The sequence below is a fragment of the Mustela nivalis genome (genome assembly GCF_964662115.1).
Source record: "Mustela nivalis genome assembly, chromosome: 18".
In the NCBI taxonomy this organism is placed as follows: Eukaryota; Metazoa; Chordata; class Mammalia; order Carnivora; family Mustelidae; genus Mustela; species Mustela nivalis.
Window position 1 is genome coordinate 50,550,947 of NC_139037.1, and position 16,268 is coordinate 50,567,214.

At 49.3% G+C, this 16,268-nt stretch overlaps 1 protein-coding gene across 3 annotated transcripts in view; it reads left to right on the forward strand.

Annotated features, from left to right (window-relative positions):
• NLRP12 (NLR family pyrin domain containing 12) overlaps window positions 1-15,401 on the forward strand; it is a 30,342-nt gene extending 14,941 nt beyond the window's left edge. The window contains exons 5-11 of one of the 3 annotated variants that reach the window (XM_082709939.1): window positions 305-475; window positions 1,946-2,116; window positions 5,117-5,287; window positions 9,789-9,959; window positions 12,053-12,223; window positions 12,670-13,405; window positions 13,626-15,401. In XM_082709939.1, the coding sequence (XP_082566065.1) occupies window positions 305-475; window positions 1,946-2,116; window positions 5,117-5,287; window positions 9,789-9,959; window positions 12,053-12,223; window positions 12,670-12,757 (943 nt within the window). In that variant the 3' untranslated portion in view covers window positions 12,758-13,405; window positions 13,626-15,401. Of the gene's footprint in view, window positions 1-304; window positions 476-1,945; window positions 2,117-5,116; window positions 5,288-9,788; window positions 9,960-12,052; window positions 12,224-12,669; window positions 13,406-13,625 lie in introns of those variants that run through there. The other 2 variants (XM_082709940.1, XM_082709941.1) reach the window with 2 other exon arrangements.
• Window positions 15,402-16,268: the final 867 nt, after the last annotated feature.

Below are 16,268 nucleotides of genomic sequence, written 5' to 3' on the forward strand. Positions count from 1 at the left end.
TGGCTCAGTCGGTTGTGTATGCCTTCAGCTCAGATCATAATTCCAGGGTCCTGGGATTGAGCCCTTTGTCTGTCGGGCTCCCTGCTCGGCGGGAAGCCTGCTTCTCCCTCTCCAACTCCCCCTGCTGTGTTCCCTCTCTTGCTGTGTCTCTCTCTGTCAAATACATAAATAAAATCTTTAAAAGAAAAAAAGGAGGGAGGAATAGGTATAGACCAAAGCAAGGGGAGACACAAAGGACAAGGGGCAGAATCACCACCGTGGTGACATGGCCCTTCTCCCCTCCTCCCCACCCCCTACCCCCCAGCCTGAAGAGGTGCTGCGTGGCCAGCTCTGCCTGCCAGGACCTCGCGGCCACCCTGATGGCCAGCCGGACTCTCACGAGGATGGACCTCAGTTGCAATGGTCTGGGGCTGCCGGGCGTGAGGCTGCTCTGCGAAGGGCTCCGGCATCCCAGGTGCAGGCTGCAGGTGATCCAGTGAGTCTCAGCCCCTCTCACTGCAAGGCCACTGCCCTAAACAAGCCCCCCAGCATTCCCGGGGGCGGGGGGCTGGCTTCACTCCCTACACTTCTGGTCACAAATGTGTGGGGTTTCCCACAGCAAGTAACTCTGCACCGCAGTGGGGCGCCCTACAGTTCCTTTACAATTCAAGACCATTCTGCCACCATCTGCCAGGAGGTGACGGCTAGGTCCCCCCACCCAAGCTTCAGATCAGTTACAAGTCCCTGTGGTCACCTGGCTTCTCAACTGCCTTGGCTTTGATTACTCTCCTAGAGCAGCTCAGAGAACCCAGGGAAACACTTAGGTTTATGGGTTTATAAAGGATATGGCGAAGGAAGCAGGTCATCAGCCAGAGGAGGACCCCATGGGGTGAGGTCTGGGAGGGTCCCAGAGCGGGAGCTCCTGCCCCACAGAGCTGGGGCACGTCACCCTCCCAGCGTGGACGTGTTCACCAGCTTGGAACCTCAGAGCTGTGTGCTCTGGGTGGGGGGTGGGGGTGTGGGGGTGTGGGGTGGAGGGTGTTATGGGTTTATGGAGCCTTCCCCTTGTGGCCCAAAGATCATTAACTCCATTCCCGGCCCCTCCCCCCTCTGAAGGAGGGTGGGGGGCAGGGCTGCACATTGCCTGCCTCTCATCCTGGCGCAGTCTCTCTGGTGCCCATCCCATGTGGCCCACCTATTAGAACCAGAGACTCTCCTGGCATTCTTGTCACATAGGAAATGCAGGGATTTCAGGAGCCCTGTGTTGGGAACAGAGGGTGGTGGGGCAGAAACCAGCACGTGTGTTTTCTACCATCTCCTGCCACGTGTCTCGTCCTGTTCCTGACCGTGAATGCCTACTCAGCCTCCGAGCACCATCTCAGATGACCCAGAGAGCCTTTCCTAACTGTGCATAGCGTGTCAAACCTGAGTTAGACGTTCCCCCCTCCCCGGGGTGGTTTTAATCAACAGTAGCTCACTGTCCGAGCACTTGCTGTGTGCTCTGTTCCTTTAGTCAAGTATGCCCCTGCTGTGTGCCCTGTCCCTTTAGTCAAGTACGCAGTCCTTGCAACAGTCTTGTGAAGCAGGTGTGATTATTGTCCTTTCCGTAGAGGCAGTGAGCCTCAGACACAGGGGTAGCTCCCAGAAACATGACACGCGCTTGCTTGCGGGTGCAGGGCTAGTGAGCCGCAGAGACGGACACTCCCACGTCTTGAGCTCTAGGGACCTCGCCCTGAGCTATGGTGCGCTCCGGCCTCACTGCCATTGCCTTCCCTGGAGGGTCCTCACTTACCCCCTGCCTCATGGGACCAGATGCTCCCTGCTGGAAATGATGAAGTCTTGTTCATCTGTGAGCTGTAGTGACACGTGTGTGGGTTCGTGTCGGGTGATTCGAGGGCCCAGGGATGAGTGGGCAGGATAGAGGACAGCAGGATGGCACCCTCTTCACCGTCTCTTTCTTCCCTAGATTGAGGAAGTGTCAGCTGGAGGCTGGGGCTTGCCAGGAGATCGCATCTGTGCTCAGCATCAACCAGCATCTGCTGGAGCTGGACCTGACGGGAAACGCGCTGGAGGATTTGGGTCTGAGGTTCTTATGTCAAGGCTTGAAGCACCCCATATGTCGGCTGCGGATCCTGTGGTGAGTTCTTCCTGGGGCGACTTAAATGCAAGTCTCCTGGGGTGTGTGGGTGGTTCAGTCATTAAGCATCTGCCTTTGGCTCAGGTCATGATCCCGGGGTCCTCACTCAGCAGAGGGAGTCTGTTTCTCCCTCTTCCTCTGCACACTCTCTCAAATAAATAAATAAAATCTTAAAAAAAATAAAAGATTAAAAAGATGCAAGTCTCCTCGTATGGAGGGATGTTATAAAAATGCATCCGACTTGTACACCTGTGTTTGTAGCAGCCTTATTCGCAAGAGCCCAAAGGTGGAAACAGCCAAATGTTCATCCATAGGTTCACGGGCAAACAAAATATGGCACAGCCCCACGACGGGAAATTATTCTATCTTAGAAAGAAAGAAGGGGAGGGTGCCTGGGTGGCTCAGTGGGTTAAGCCGCTGCCTTCAGCTCAGGTCATGATCTCAGGGTCCTGGGATCGAGTCCCGCTTCGGGCTTTCTGCTCAGCAGGGAGCCTGCTTCTTCCTCTCTCTCTCTGCCTGCCTCTCTGCCTGCTTGTGATCTCTCTCTGTCAAATAAATAAATAAAATCTTAAAAAAAAAAAAAGAAAGAAAGAGAAAAGGGTGAAATTCTAACACGTGCCCCAACGTGGATGAAACTGGAGTGGTGTTGAGTGAAATGTCAATCAATGACAGAAGGACAAAGATAATATGGTTCCATTTACGATGGCCCTAGAAGAGTCCAATTTAGACAGAAAGTAGGACCGTGGTTGCCATGGGACTGGGGCAGGCAGGAATGGGGAGTCATGCAGAGTCTGTTTGGGACCACACAAAGTTCTGAGCGTGGATGGTGGTGATGGCCGCACAGCCCTGCAGCGTACTTAGAGCCACTGAGTTGTACACTTAAAAATGGTTAAAACGGGGGCTGGTTCAGTTGGAAGAGGGTGTGACTTTTGATCTCGGGGACGTGTGTTCAAGCCCCACGTTGGGTTGGGCACAGAGATTCCTAAATAAAAAGAAAAGGTTAGACAGGTAAATGTTATGTTTTATCTTTATTTATGTATATACTTTTTAAAAGTAAGCTTTGTGCTCAATGTGGGGCTCAAATTCAAGAACCACCCTTCCCCATCAAGAATCACATGCTCTACTGAATAAGCCAGCCAGGCATGTCATGTGATGTATATTTTACCAGAATAAAACATAAATAAATAAACATCAAGAGGATAGTAGCATCAGTTGCAAGCATCAGTGGCAAGCATCATAAAGCCCCTTAAAATAAAGAACCTCTCCCAAAACGCTTGTGGTCGCCAGCGACAGACACCCCATCTCAATGTGTTTGACGATAAAAGTGAATTTGTTGGCCTCTGTGACCAAGAAGCCCGGAGGGAAATACTGGTTTCCAGCACGGCTGAATCCAGGGACTCACGTGGTAAAATCAGGACTCTGTCCCTGTCTTTCCTTTCTATATATGGGCAGACACTATGCTAAATGTCAACAGAGGACATCTTTGAGGGACAATAGTGTTTCCCTGCTCTATATTTCTATCAGTGAAGGTGGTTCTAACTGAACCCCGGACACGTGACTACAAATTTATGGTGTCACATCCAAGAGAGGTTGAGGAATCACACACGATGGGCACGGAAATGTTGTTCTGTGTCTTCTTGGTTATTTCAGCCAAGAAAATGCATTGCACACACACACACACAAATGAATAAATAAAATAAAATACACATGTCATAAAATGACCATCTTAGTTTTTTTTTAAAAGTAGTCTCTGCGCCCAACATGGGATGCTCAAACTCATGAACCAGAGATCAAGAGTCCCGTGCTCTACCAGCTGAGCGGCCAGGCGCCCCCACCATCTCACCATTTTGAGGCATACAGTTCTTGCAAAATTAAGAGTGTCCATTCAACACAGACTCCCTGTCTCCCTCCCCCGGCACCTGATAACCTCCATTCTACTTTCTGTCTTTACAAACTTGACTACTGTAGGTACCTCATATACGTAGAATCACAAAGTGTGTGTGTGTGTGTGTGTGTGTGTGTGTGTGTGTGTATGACTGGCGTATGTTACTTAGTATCTTTTCAAGGTTCATCCACATTGTAGCATGTGTTTGTGTGTTTGAGGTTCCTTCCTCCTCACAGCTGAGTGACCTCTCATTGCATGGATACACCACAGTCTACCCATTCAATTTCTCCACTGACGGACACTTGGGTTGCTTCTATCTTTTGGCTATTTTGAATAATGGTGTAAACACTGGAGTACAAATATCTCTTGGAGCCCTTATTTCTAATTCTTCGGGCTATGTAACGGAGAAGTGGAATGGATGGATCCTATGGTTTCTTTAATTTTTCATGGAGCTGTCATATTGTTTTCCACAGCCACCATACCATTATCCACTCTTACCGACAGTGCGTAAAGTTTGCAGTTTCTTCATGTCCTTGCCAACGCTTGTGATTTTCAGGATTTTTTTTTTAATTCTTAAAAAACTTTATTATTATTTTTTAATAATAGCTCTCCTAATGGATGTGACATGGAATCTCAGGGTGGTCTTTTTTTTTTTTTTTTAAAGATTTTTTATTTATTTATTTGACAGAGAGAAATCACAAGTAGATGGAGAGGCAGGCAGAGAGAGAGAGAGGGAAGCAGACTCTCTGCTGAGCAGAGAGCCCGATGCGGGACTCGATCCCAGGACTCTGAGATCATGACCTGAACCCAAGGCAGCGGCTTAAACCACTGAGCCACCCAGGTCCCCTCAGGGTGGTCTTGATTTGCATTTTCCGAATGATGAGTGGTGCTGGGCATCTTTTCATCTGATTTTATTTTATTTTATTTTATTTATTTTATTTTATTTTTCATCTGCGTTTATTTTCCATGGAGAAACTTCTATTCAAAAAGCTTCTGCCTATTTAAGAAAAAATGAGTTATTTGTTTGAAAACCATTACAATTGGGGGTAGGGAGGATAAAATCAGTGCTGTGTGGAGAACACTCCCTGATCTGTGTTGAATTGGGTTTCTGGCAGGTTGAAGATTTGCCATCTCACTGCAGCTGCCTGTGAGGACCTTGCCTCCACCCTCAGTGTGAACCAGAGCCTGATGGAGCTGGATCTAAGCCTGAATGACCTGGGGGACCCTGGGGTGCTGCTGCTGTGCGAGGGCCTCAGGTGTCACCAGTGCAGGCTCCAGACCCTTCGGTGAGTCTTGCTTTGCTCACCGTCATCCGAGTTCAAGTCTGCAATCCTTGCTCTTATGTCTGAGCTCACTGGGGTCATGCTCACTCCCCTCTTCTCCTAGCCTCTAGGTACCTCTGCTGCAAAGATTTTTCTGCCACAGAGCCTTTGCACAAGCCGTTTTTTTTCTTCCTGGGATGCCCTTCTGCTTTGCTGATCCCCCTTTCACCCTGGTGACATCTGTTCTATCTGTGAGGAAAAACAAACACTTCTTCCCCCTGCATGGCTTCCCTGACCCCTAAATAAGGTCTAGATTCCTAGTTGCAGCATTTAATTTGATCTTATGCTTCTCAGCATCCATCATTAAAACTTGCCATTTGTGTGCATGGGTGTGCACTTCCAAAAGTGAAGAAGCTGTGCCAGCTCCATGCTCTGATGGCTGGTGTAAGAACTGGCTCAGGAAGGGGTGTTTGAAAATTTGTGCTTTTTATTTTTATTTATTCTTATTAAGTTTTTAAAGTTTATTTTATTTATTTAAGTTATTTATTTATTAAATTTATTATTTATTATAATATCCAACTCATGACCCTGATATTTATTATTTTATTATTTTTTAATTAAATTTATTATTGAATTTATTAAATTTATTTAAGTTATTTATTTACTAAGTTTAAGTTTATTTTTTTGTTTTAATTCCAGATTAGTTAACATGTTTTTAAATCAATAAACACATAAATACACCCAAGGAATAAAAAGAATGCAGAGGGCTGTTCATTTTCAGAAAATCATTTTTGGGGGGTTCCTGGGAGGCTCAGTGGGTTAAGCATCTGCCTTCGGCTCAGGTCATGATCCCAGGGTCCTGGGAATGAGTCCTGGCCTCCCCTACTGGTGCTCTCTCTTGCTCTCCCTCTCAAATAAATAAATGAAATCGTAAAGAAAAAAGAAAAAAAGAAAGTCATTTTTCTCTGTAGTCCTAAAGGAGAGTCTGTCCCACAAAAGCCTCAGGTTTTTTGGTTTTGTTTTGTTTTTCTTTCAAGACATCGTGGACAGTGGGCTTTCTCCTGCTGTTGCTGCATTTGGAGACGTGCCCTGTTTCTTCACCTTCTTCTCTCCTCTCCACTGCATCTGGTATCACTACAGACCCACAGATACTTGTGCATGAATTCTGTCTCCTTCTGGCACCCCTGAGCTCTTCTGCAGGCACCCCTGTCATCTCGCCATTGGCTCCCTCTCCCCCCACCAGCCCCACTGAGCTCTACACCTCCGGAGGCACTGATTTGCATTCCTTTGCCCTGCCTGGCACGCCTTCCTCTCTGCACGCCCCAGAGGCCACGGAGTCCTGCCCCCCCCCCCCACCCGCACAGTTCCTTCTCCGTTGTGTCCCTCTCTGAGCCACAGGGAGATCCCACCCTGGGGCAGAGTCACACACTCAGCCTGAATTTGCATCCTTGAGATCGTAACACTTCTGAATAGCTCTCTAGAAAGATGGGCCATTTAAATTTCCACCCGCAATTTAGGAAAGCTACTTTGAGGGGATCTGGATGGTTATTCAGTTCTCTATCTGTAAAACCCTGGTGGGTGTAAACCATTCTTAAGTGGAAGTTCAGTGTTCAGTAGCTCTTCCTGTGCTTACCCACTTTTTTGGTTCCCCCATCCTGTGGATTGCATGTTCGTATAATTTATTTATGTCTTTGGTGTGTGTCCTACACTGGTCTTCATGCCCTGATGTTCCCTGTGTCAGGGATCAATCTTTTGTTGAGGGCAGCCCATGGAAAGTCTGCTCAGCGGGTCACCAATCTGTCAAGTTGTCTGTGGTTGTTTTCATCAAATTCAAATCTTTATGTTTTGAGGTCAAATCCATATGTATTTCTATGATTTACATTATTTTTTTTAGAAGATTTTATTTATTTATTTATTTGACAGAGAGAGAGAGAGCACAAGTAGGCAGAGAGGCAGGCAGAGAGAGAGGGGGAAGCAGGCTCCCCGCTGAGCAGAGAGCCCGATGTGGGGCTCGATCCCAGGACCCTGAGATCATGACCTGAGCCAAAGGCAGAGGCTTAACCCACCGAGCCTCCCAGGTGCCCCTGATTCATATTCTTTGGCCAGGCTCCTGGCTGGTTCAGTCAGTGGAGTAGGTGACTCTTGATCTTGGGGTTTTGGGTTCAAACCCCCCATCTTGGGCGTAGAGATTACTAAAAAAAACCCAATAATAACAATAATAAGTAAAAAAAAAAAAACTTAAAAAAAAGAAGTTCTTTGCTAGTACACTATCACAGGTGTATTCCGTTTCTTCTTTGTGTCTACATATGTGGTTAGGCACAGTTCAATTTTTTTCCTCTAATTTTTGTGTTGCCATTTAATAAAGGGCCCATGCTTTCCTTGCTGATTTGTAATGCCAGTCTTTTCCCCATATTGTCGTTTTTCCGTTACTTTCTTTCTTTCTTTTTCTTTTTTTTTTTTTAGGTTTATTTATTTAAGTAATCTCTACATTCAGCATGGGGCTCCAATGCATGACCCGGATATCAAGAATCCTGAGCGCTTCCGCCTGAGTCAACTAAGTGCCCCTCCCCCATCCTTTGCTCTCCCCGTGTTTGGGCTTGGAATCTAATTTCCTGCTATTGAAATTGCTGTCGCTTGTCACATGCTCCACTGTGAGGAAGAGTCTGTCTTTTGCTTTTTGTTTTAGCAGATTTTCAGTTATTCGTAGACATTTATTCTGCCATTAAATTTTAGGATGTATCAAAAAAAAAAAAAAAAAAGAAAGAAAACACACACACACACACACACAAAAACCCAACTCTTTTCAGAGTGCATTGGTCCAGTTACCGAGCGTGGCTCATACTGATGGACTGAGGCTGGGCTCCTTCTCTGGTCCAGACACAGCGGGCCAGCCAGATGTCTACGTTACACAGACCCTGAGGGTCACCCTCAAAGGGCAGTTCAGGAGTTCACCGTTGGGAGCTGTATCTCAGGCAGAAATACCTGAAAACCAGGGGAAAAATACTATGCCGTGAAATATGGCACTTTTTTTTTTTTAAGATTTTATTTATTTATTTGACACAGAGCGAGATCACAAGTAGGCAGAGAGGCAGGCAGAGAGAGAGGGGGAAGCAGGCTCCCTGCTGAGCAGAGAGCCTGATGTGGAGCTTGATCCCTGGACCCTGGGATTATGATCTGAGCCGAAGGCAGAGGCTTTAACCCACTGAACCACCCAGGCCCCCGAAATATGGCACTTCTGACCCTCTCAATACCCCACATGGTCTCCCAGCGGTAAGGGCAGCTACATTAACGGCGAGGACAGTGGCTGAGGGTCCCCAGGTCTGTGACGTTGAGCAGTGCATGGCGTCTGTCTGTTGGGGCCTTGGAGCTCACAGGTGTCTCCTAACAATGGTAGGACATGTCGCATTTCCCTCCCAGCGGCAGCCGGCAGCCGCCAGGAGCAGAGGAAGTGCCACTTAGGAATCGCTTGCTGTCCCGAATCACAAACGGCCCCTGTTTCTGGCGGTTGCAGTCGGAAAAGAAGGCAGCCTGCTTCTCCCTCTTCCTCTGCTGCTCCCCTGCTTGAGCTCTCTCTCTTTCTGTCAAATAGATAGATAAAAAATATTTTATCTATCTGTTTGACCAAGAAAGACACAGGGAGAGAGGGAACACAAGTAGGGCAAGTGGGAGAGGGAGAAGCAGGAAGCCCAGTGCCGTGCTCTATCCCAGCACCCTGGGATCATGACCTGAGCCGAAGGCAGATGCCCAATGACTGAACCACCCAGGTGCCCCAATAAATAAAATCTTAAAAAAAAAAAAAAAACTGGGGCGCCTGGGTGGCTCAGTGGGTTAAGCCACTGCCTTCGGCTCAGGTCATGATCCCAAGGTCCTGGGATCGAGTGCCACATTGGGCTCTCTGCTCAGCAGGAAGCCTGCTTCCCCCTCTCTCTCTGCCTGCCTCTCTGCCTACTTGTGATCTCTATCTGTCAAATAAATAAATAAAATCTAAACAAACAAACAAAAAAACCCCCAAAATAAAAACCAAAACCAAAAAACTAGTTCAGGTGAGGGCCTGCTGGAGCGGGGTGGCCTTCAGGCCTCCTCCTGCAGAGGGGACATTTGGACACAGTGCACAGGCAGGAGGACACAGTGTGAACATGGGGGCAGAGAGAGTGGTGATGCTTCTACAAGGCAGGGAACACTGAGGACTCCCCGGGGCGGAGGCTGGAGCAGGTCATCAGGGCTGAGGAGGGAAGCAGGCTCCCGGCGCAGTGAGATGGTGTTTCTACCCTGGGCCCTGCTGGCGTGGTACTCGTTGCAGCAGCTGGGGGATGCTCGTACCCCGGCAGCCATCCGATAACCAGCTCACTCCAAACAGTCCTGTCTTCCTCCCTTCCCGCTCCCCCCTTCCATTCTGGTCTCTCTCTTTCTTCTGATGAAGCCCCTTGCTTCTCCCTTCTTCAGTCTGGGGGTGCCCAGCTGGGGAGCCCTCCCCAGGGAGGTCTGCAGGCTGAGTCAGCTGGGCTCTGGGCATCCTGTCTTCCAGGCTGGGCATTTGCAGGCTGAGTTCCGCCGCCTGCGAGGGTTTCTGCACGGTGCTCCAGATCAACCACCACCTTCGGGAGCTGGACCTGAGCTTCAATGACCTGGGGGACACGGGCATGTGGCCGCTGTGCAAGGGGCTACGACATCCCACCTGCAGGCTGGAGAAACTATGGTGAGCCCCGGGTGCCGGGATGGGTGGGGTGCATCCTCGTCCCATGGCCATCCCTCCACGGCTCTGGCAGACACCCCCAGGAGCCCCCGGAGGTGGAAGGAAAAGCCACAAAGAGCTCCCGGAGGAAGAGTTAATTCTCTGTGGGATGCAAACATAAAATGCCTCCCTTTCTCTTGGCTCCTTGCCCATGAACATTTTCTGTAAAATTCCCCTTTTCCGTTGATACTCACTTACACAGCTGCGTGGCTCTTCAGTGACCTTTATAGAATAAAAACTCAGTCTGCTCTAGTGTGAATTCTGGGCAAATGTGAATTGTCCCTTCCTCCTCCTCCTCCTTCCTCCCCGGAACCTGCTTGGCCCCCACCCTGAGGGAAGGACTGTCTGTTTCTGTTGTGGTCGATTCTGAGTCTCTCCATTATCTGGGGTCCTGGGTAGGTGGCCATCGAGATGGTGTCTCAGGGACAGCATTTTCCTCTTATTTGTGCTGCTGGGGTCCCTGGATGTCGGTATCTCTCCCCATCTGGCTGGCATCAAACGCCACTCTGTCATGGGGATCATGTGGGCATTCTTACGGGACCCCTGGGAACTGCCCCGACTGCCCAGTCTCCTGACATGGAATCAGGGTCGACCTCCTCATATATCACCCCCCCCCCCACTGTGGGTCTCACCCTAACCTTCCTCTCCTGACCCTTCTTTTTTGTTGTTGTTGTTGTTTTAAGATTTTATTTATTTATTTGACAGAGATCACAGGTAGGCAGAGAGGCAGGCAGAGAGAGAGGAGAAAGCAGGCTCCCTGCTGAGCAGAGCGCCCAACCAGGACCCTGGGATCATGACCTGAGCCGAAGGCAGCGGCTTTAACCCACTGAGCCACCCAGGCGCCCCTCTCCTGACCCTTTTGCACCCGTGATGTGGGTGGCTCTTCAGCCCCAAGCTGGTTTTTCCTCTTCCTCTGCAAGTTCGCGGCCGTTGTCTTGTACCTCCTTTTGGAAGCTGGCATCTCCTGCCTCACAGCCTCAGCCAAATCAAGATTAAATATTTCCACTTAGCATCCCAGCTGTGGTAGTACTTCTTTCAGCAGTTCCTGTGAGGAATAAATGATGAAGCAAACAAAGCCCTTAGCAAGGTGCTCAGCACACAGCTGGCCCTCAGTAAATGTGACCTGTTCTTATTCTAACAGCAGAGAATGCAGGAAAGAAACACAATGGGAGGCAGATTGGAAGTCAGAGAGAATCAAAAGGCATATGGTTTGGGCATGTGGCAGCCCAATTCATACTGGCTCCTTTAAAAAAGAAAGGGGGGGTCACTTATTGATATGGCTTCAGGCATGGCTTGATCTAGGTGTCTGGAGTCTTGGTGTCTATTATCTTCTGTACTTGTTCCTGCCTTGGTTCCTCTATGGAAAAAGATTAGCTTTGATCCTACTTGGTGGTGAAACACCCGCAGCTCTATGAAGGACTTCTTAACCAGGTCTAAGTTCTGAAAGAAAAACTCCAGGAATTGTATAAGGTTCCGATTCACTGGTTTTGAATGGGTCCTCTGTCCAACCAAAACATAGTAACTGGAGCCATGGATACCAACCAGCCAACTCAGGCCTGGACCCTGAGCTTAAGGACAGTGTGAACCCCCAATGGGATGAGACTCGGGCTTCAAAGAGAAATTGGGGTAGAACTACCAGGAAGGGAAGTGGGTACTTGACTGCAAAATCAGTGGGTATCCTAGAGACATGGAGCTGTGAATTGACAAGCATCCTTTTTTTTTTTTTTTTAAAGATTTTATTTTATTTATTTGACAGACAGAGATCACAAGTAGGCAGAGAGGCAGAGAGAGAGAGGAGGAAGCAGGCTCCCTGCTGAGCACAGAGCCCGATGCGGGACTCGATCCCAGGACCCTGAGATCATGACCTGAGCCGAAAGCAGAGGCTTTAACCCACTGAACCACCCAGGCGCCCGACAAGCATCCTTGAATGCCTCTCAGTTGGGTGCTACTCTGCTGTCTCTTCAACTGGTCCCCTAAAAACATCATCCTGAATCCCTCTCAAAAGACTTTCCAAAATAGCTCCTTAGGTTTCTTCCACTGTTCCTTGTCTCCCACAGGCTGGATAGCTGTGGCCTCACAGCCAAAGCTTGTGAGGATCTGTCTTCCACCCTTGGGGTCAACCAGACCCTGAGGGAGCTTTATCTGACCCATAACGCCCTGGGGAACGGCGGTGTCAGGCTTCTCTGCAAGGGGCTGAGTCATCCTGGCTGCAAACTTCAAGTCCTCTGGTGAGACTTTCTGGTTTCTGGTTAGGAAGGAGGGAGGAAACGGGGCTTGGAAGGGAGAGTCAGGGTCAGTGATGGAGATCCATGGTTGGGATGGACAAAGAAGCTAGAAAATTTACTAACATTTCCTCCGTGCACTCTCCATGCACTAATGCATGCAATTAGCATGGAATGCCGAGGTGGCCTTCCTTTCCTATTCTAATTTGGCCACTCGCCAGCTTTGCGATGGGTTTCTGCAGGTTCTCCGGCTCTTCAGTATCTGTCAGATTAAAAGGGTCGGCACAGGTCAGGGACAGATGACGATGTGGAGCCCAGCCTGGCCCCCGATGGGATTTGAGGTTTCCAACAAAGTACTAGTCAATAAACTTAGGGTAATAAGGCAAGAGGTATGATGGATTCCAATGTCACAACAGTGGCCTGGAGTAATGTGTTCTACTCTGTATCCCAAGGTTGTTTGGAATGGACCTAAACAAAGTGACCCAAAGAAGGCTGGCAGCCCTTCGGCTAACAAAACCTCACCTGGACATTGGTTGCTGAATGTCTTAGCGGCTGGCTCTTCTCTCGGACTTGGGGCAGAGGAAGGAGATCCCGGGACCCGCCAGTCAACATGTTGGTCTGCAAACTTCCACACAGGATAAATCCCTTGGGGACTATCCACGTGTGCCCTGGAGCATTAGTTCTGGGAATGTGGGTGTCCTGGGGAGAACTTAGGACAGGTCCCGAGGACTCTCGGAAGGGGGTGGTTTTGTACCTCCCTCCCTCCCCAGGACACTGCAATGTCAGGAGATACTGGGGTGGTGCTGGGAGCTGCTGGATGGAGTGGGCAGAAGCCAGGGGTCCTTTTGAACACCCCATAAAGAATACAGCCCTGCTCTGGCTAAGTGCTGAGCTGCAATGACATTTGGGGTAAAGCGGAGAAACCTGTTCAAGGATCCCTGAAGGCCGGCATGCTTTAGGACGCTTAATACCCACAGCCCCAAGCCCTTCAGTCTTGTTCTGCATGTACATGGTTCTGGCCCATGGCTGGAAACCGGTGCCTTGCACCTGGACCCCCCCTGCCATGGTTAACCTACTGTAACCCGCCCTACAGCCATGCTTTGGGGGACAATTTGAAGCGGGGCACCTCAGGTCCCAGTGATGGGCAGTAACCCCCCCCTTAGTGATCACGACCAACTAGAGGCATAGGTGGTGGCTCAAAAGGGTGGAAACTGTGGACTGTCACAAGTTGACTTGCAACCCAAGTTTTACTTTTATACAGAGGGCATTCGTATGGAATATACGTCCCAAAAAAATGTCACACGAGCTCCATTATGCTAGAAGCATGTTCTACTCCACGGGTTACAACCCAGGCTCTACAACGAAAATGGAGAAGTAGGCCCTCATACAGACCCCTGGATGCTCAAAGGTGGGGAAGCCAGTTAAACGGAGTCTGGGGCTATCTAGCAAACGCAGGAGTACAGCTGCTCCCTAGGCCAGCCAGTTGCAGGGGTAGTTTCAGCTTTCCCCCCCTCCTCCCCAAGAAGGGAAAACTGCCAAGCATGTATTCTGCGCCCTTTTTCTGTGGGAGCCCATCTGAGCTGGGCCACTACAATCTAAACAGCATTCCATAGGCTTGCAACTACGGTAGGTGCCATGCCTAAAATAGCAGGGTGGCATACAGCCATGGAGACCTGACTTGTACACAATAAGCCCTTCCCTCACTGCAAAAACGACGACCCATTTGTTTTTAGGATTTTATTTGAAAAGAGGGCAACAGAAGCAGAGTTGGTAGGGGGACAAACCCTGGGATCAGGACCTGAAGGTGGTTAGCAGACCGAGGACCTAACAAACCAGGTGGCCCAGAGGCCTTTACACCAGGTGAAGCAGCATGCTTTATATTCTGATAGTATAGGTCTGAGAAGTCTGCGTTATTTTCAGCCAACAGGAAGGCACACCTTGAAATGGGAAACTAAGTCAGAAGGGAGGTCTATCGTAGGCTTTACTAAATGCTGCTAAGGACTGGATTATGGAAAAAATACACTCAAGTTACAAAAACTCATGAAGTTAGAGAAGTGGGCAGGACAGACGGACGTGGGCAGTGGGGACAGCTGGGCTGGAGGCCGCGGCTCAGACCCCGGAACTGGAGGTAGGAGGCTGGAGAAAGCATCAATGCCACCTTTTGAGAACATTCACCAAGATCCCTTGCTTCCCAGTTGGTCCCGAGAATGCAGCTGCTTTCCTCAGACAAGGACACACAAAAATGGGAGCACTTTCCAGACGGAAAACAGGAAGTGCCCTCATTTTGTGTAGCCCAGCCTGAGCAGTTGGAATCTGCTCCTGCGGTCACTGCACTGCGGAAGGATTGAGCCATACACTCCACTGAGGCTAATATGGAAATGAATAAAGTATGTTAACATGCACTGAAATGCTTCCCAGAATCCCCAAACTGCATGCACTTCATTTTAACTTCATCTCCCACAAAAGACTCCACCACTGACAGATTAGTCAAGTGTAGCCCAGATCAGAGCCCAACCTGGGTACCGTGATGGTGCCCTCCAGCAACACCCAAATATTGTAGCACTTTTCACTGAGTTGTCCGAAGAGTGCTTCCACATTTGAGTGCCACGGGGGAGCCCTGCAGAGACCTGACCTTGGCCCCCTCCGAGAAACGTGGCTCTTCAGAACGATTAGGGACCCGTCCGACAGCTCCAGGAGACAGTCTCAGTCGGTGACACTCAAAAAATGGCGGCACTTCCCTACTCAGAACAGAAAGTGCCCCCACAGTTTGAGTTGCACAGACAGAGTCGGCACAGCCGTAGGATACCAGCGGGGCAGCTTACCAGGCAGGAAGAAGACCTTTGCCCTGAAAGTAGAAGAGGACATTGAACAAATGAGGGGATACAACACTTAAGGCTTTTGACGTGGACCCAGGATTCTCAGGTGACAACGCCCTTTAGGTTAATGGGATTCTTCCGACCCTTCAGGCCGGGGCTCTGAAAGAAATGGGCTTTTGTTCAAAAACAAAACCAGCTTACACATTCAACCACCAGAGAAAAACCCACTCACACCCACTTCTCCCCACACCAGCCCAGAGTAAGCCCTCAGAATACGAAAGTGCTTGGAAAAAGTGGGGATTCTAGAAGGAAAAGAAAAAGTAGGACTAAATCATGCCCCAACAACCTCAGACATACAGATTGGGGGGGGGGGGAGAAATCTAGAAAAAAAACAAAAAAACAAAACAAAAAAAAAAACAGGAGGAAGAGGTAGATCATACTCACCACCGAAAGGACCGAAAAATCTTCTGTGTTTGCTGAAGCAAGCAGTGGTCCTAGAGCTGCTGGGCTCTTATATAAGCTGATGGCCCACTCCCCCCCCCCCCCAGATCCCTAGAGGAGGACCCTTTTCCCCTCCCCTTCTCCGCCCAGACCCACCTGAGAGCCTCTGATTGGACTGGTCTGGGTCAGACACTCCCTTACCTGATGAAATGTTTCCTCCTGGGCCGGGTGGCTCTCCTGGGGAAAATGCAGATTCACTCAGCAAACACTTAAAAACATATAATCTGTTTTACGTTTATGGAGTTGACAAGATTTACCAGGCACTTTGCTAATCTCTAGGGGAGGGGGGATCAGTAAGACCATATATTGTGTTGTCTAGTACAGCGGTTTCCAACTAGAGGTGGGTGGCTTTCTCCTCAGGGGACAATTGGCAATGTCTGGGGGACTTTTTGGTTGTTACAGGTGGGTCGGGGGCAGAGTGCTTTAGGCATTTAGTGCCTGGGGGTCAAGGACTGCTTGTAAGCATCCTTCAACGCGGGCAGCCCTTCTTGGTGAAGAAGGATCCCCGCCCCCAAAGACGAGGAACTGATTAGCACATGGCTGCAGAGCCGGGGGAAAAAAAAAAAAATGCCGCCCTCCCCCATCCTCCGCCCCGCAGCCACTAAGCACACAGAGGTGTAATTGCTGTTCAATTGATGCCATCTCAATGTGGCAGGATACTCATAATTGTCTGTGTTGGGAGCAGGCCTATCTGCTTTTAAATCCAACAGTGTGTTACAAAATATTTAAAATGT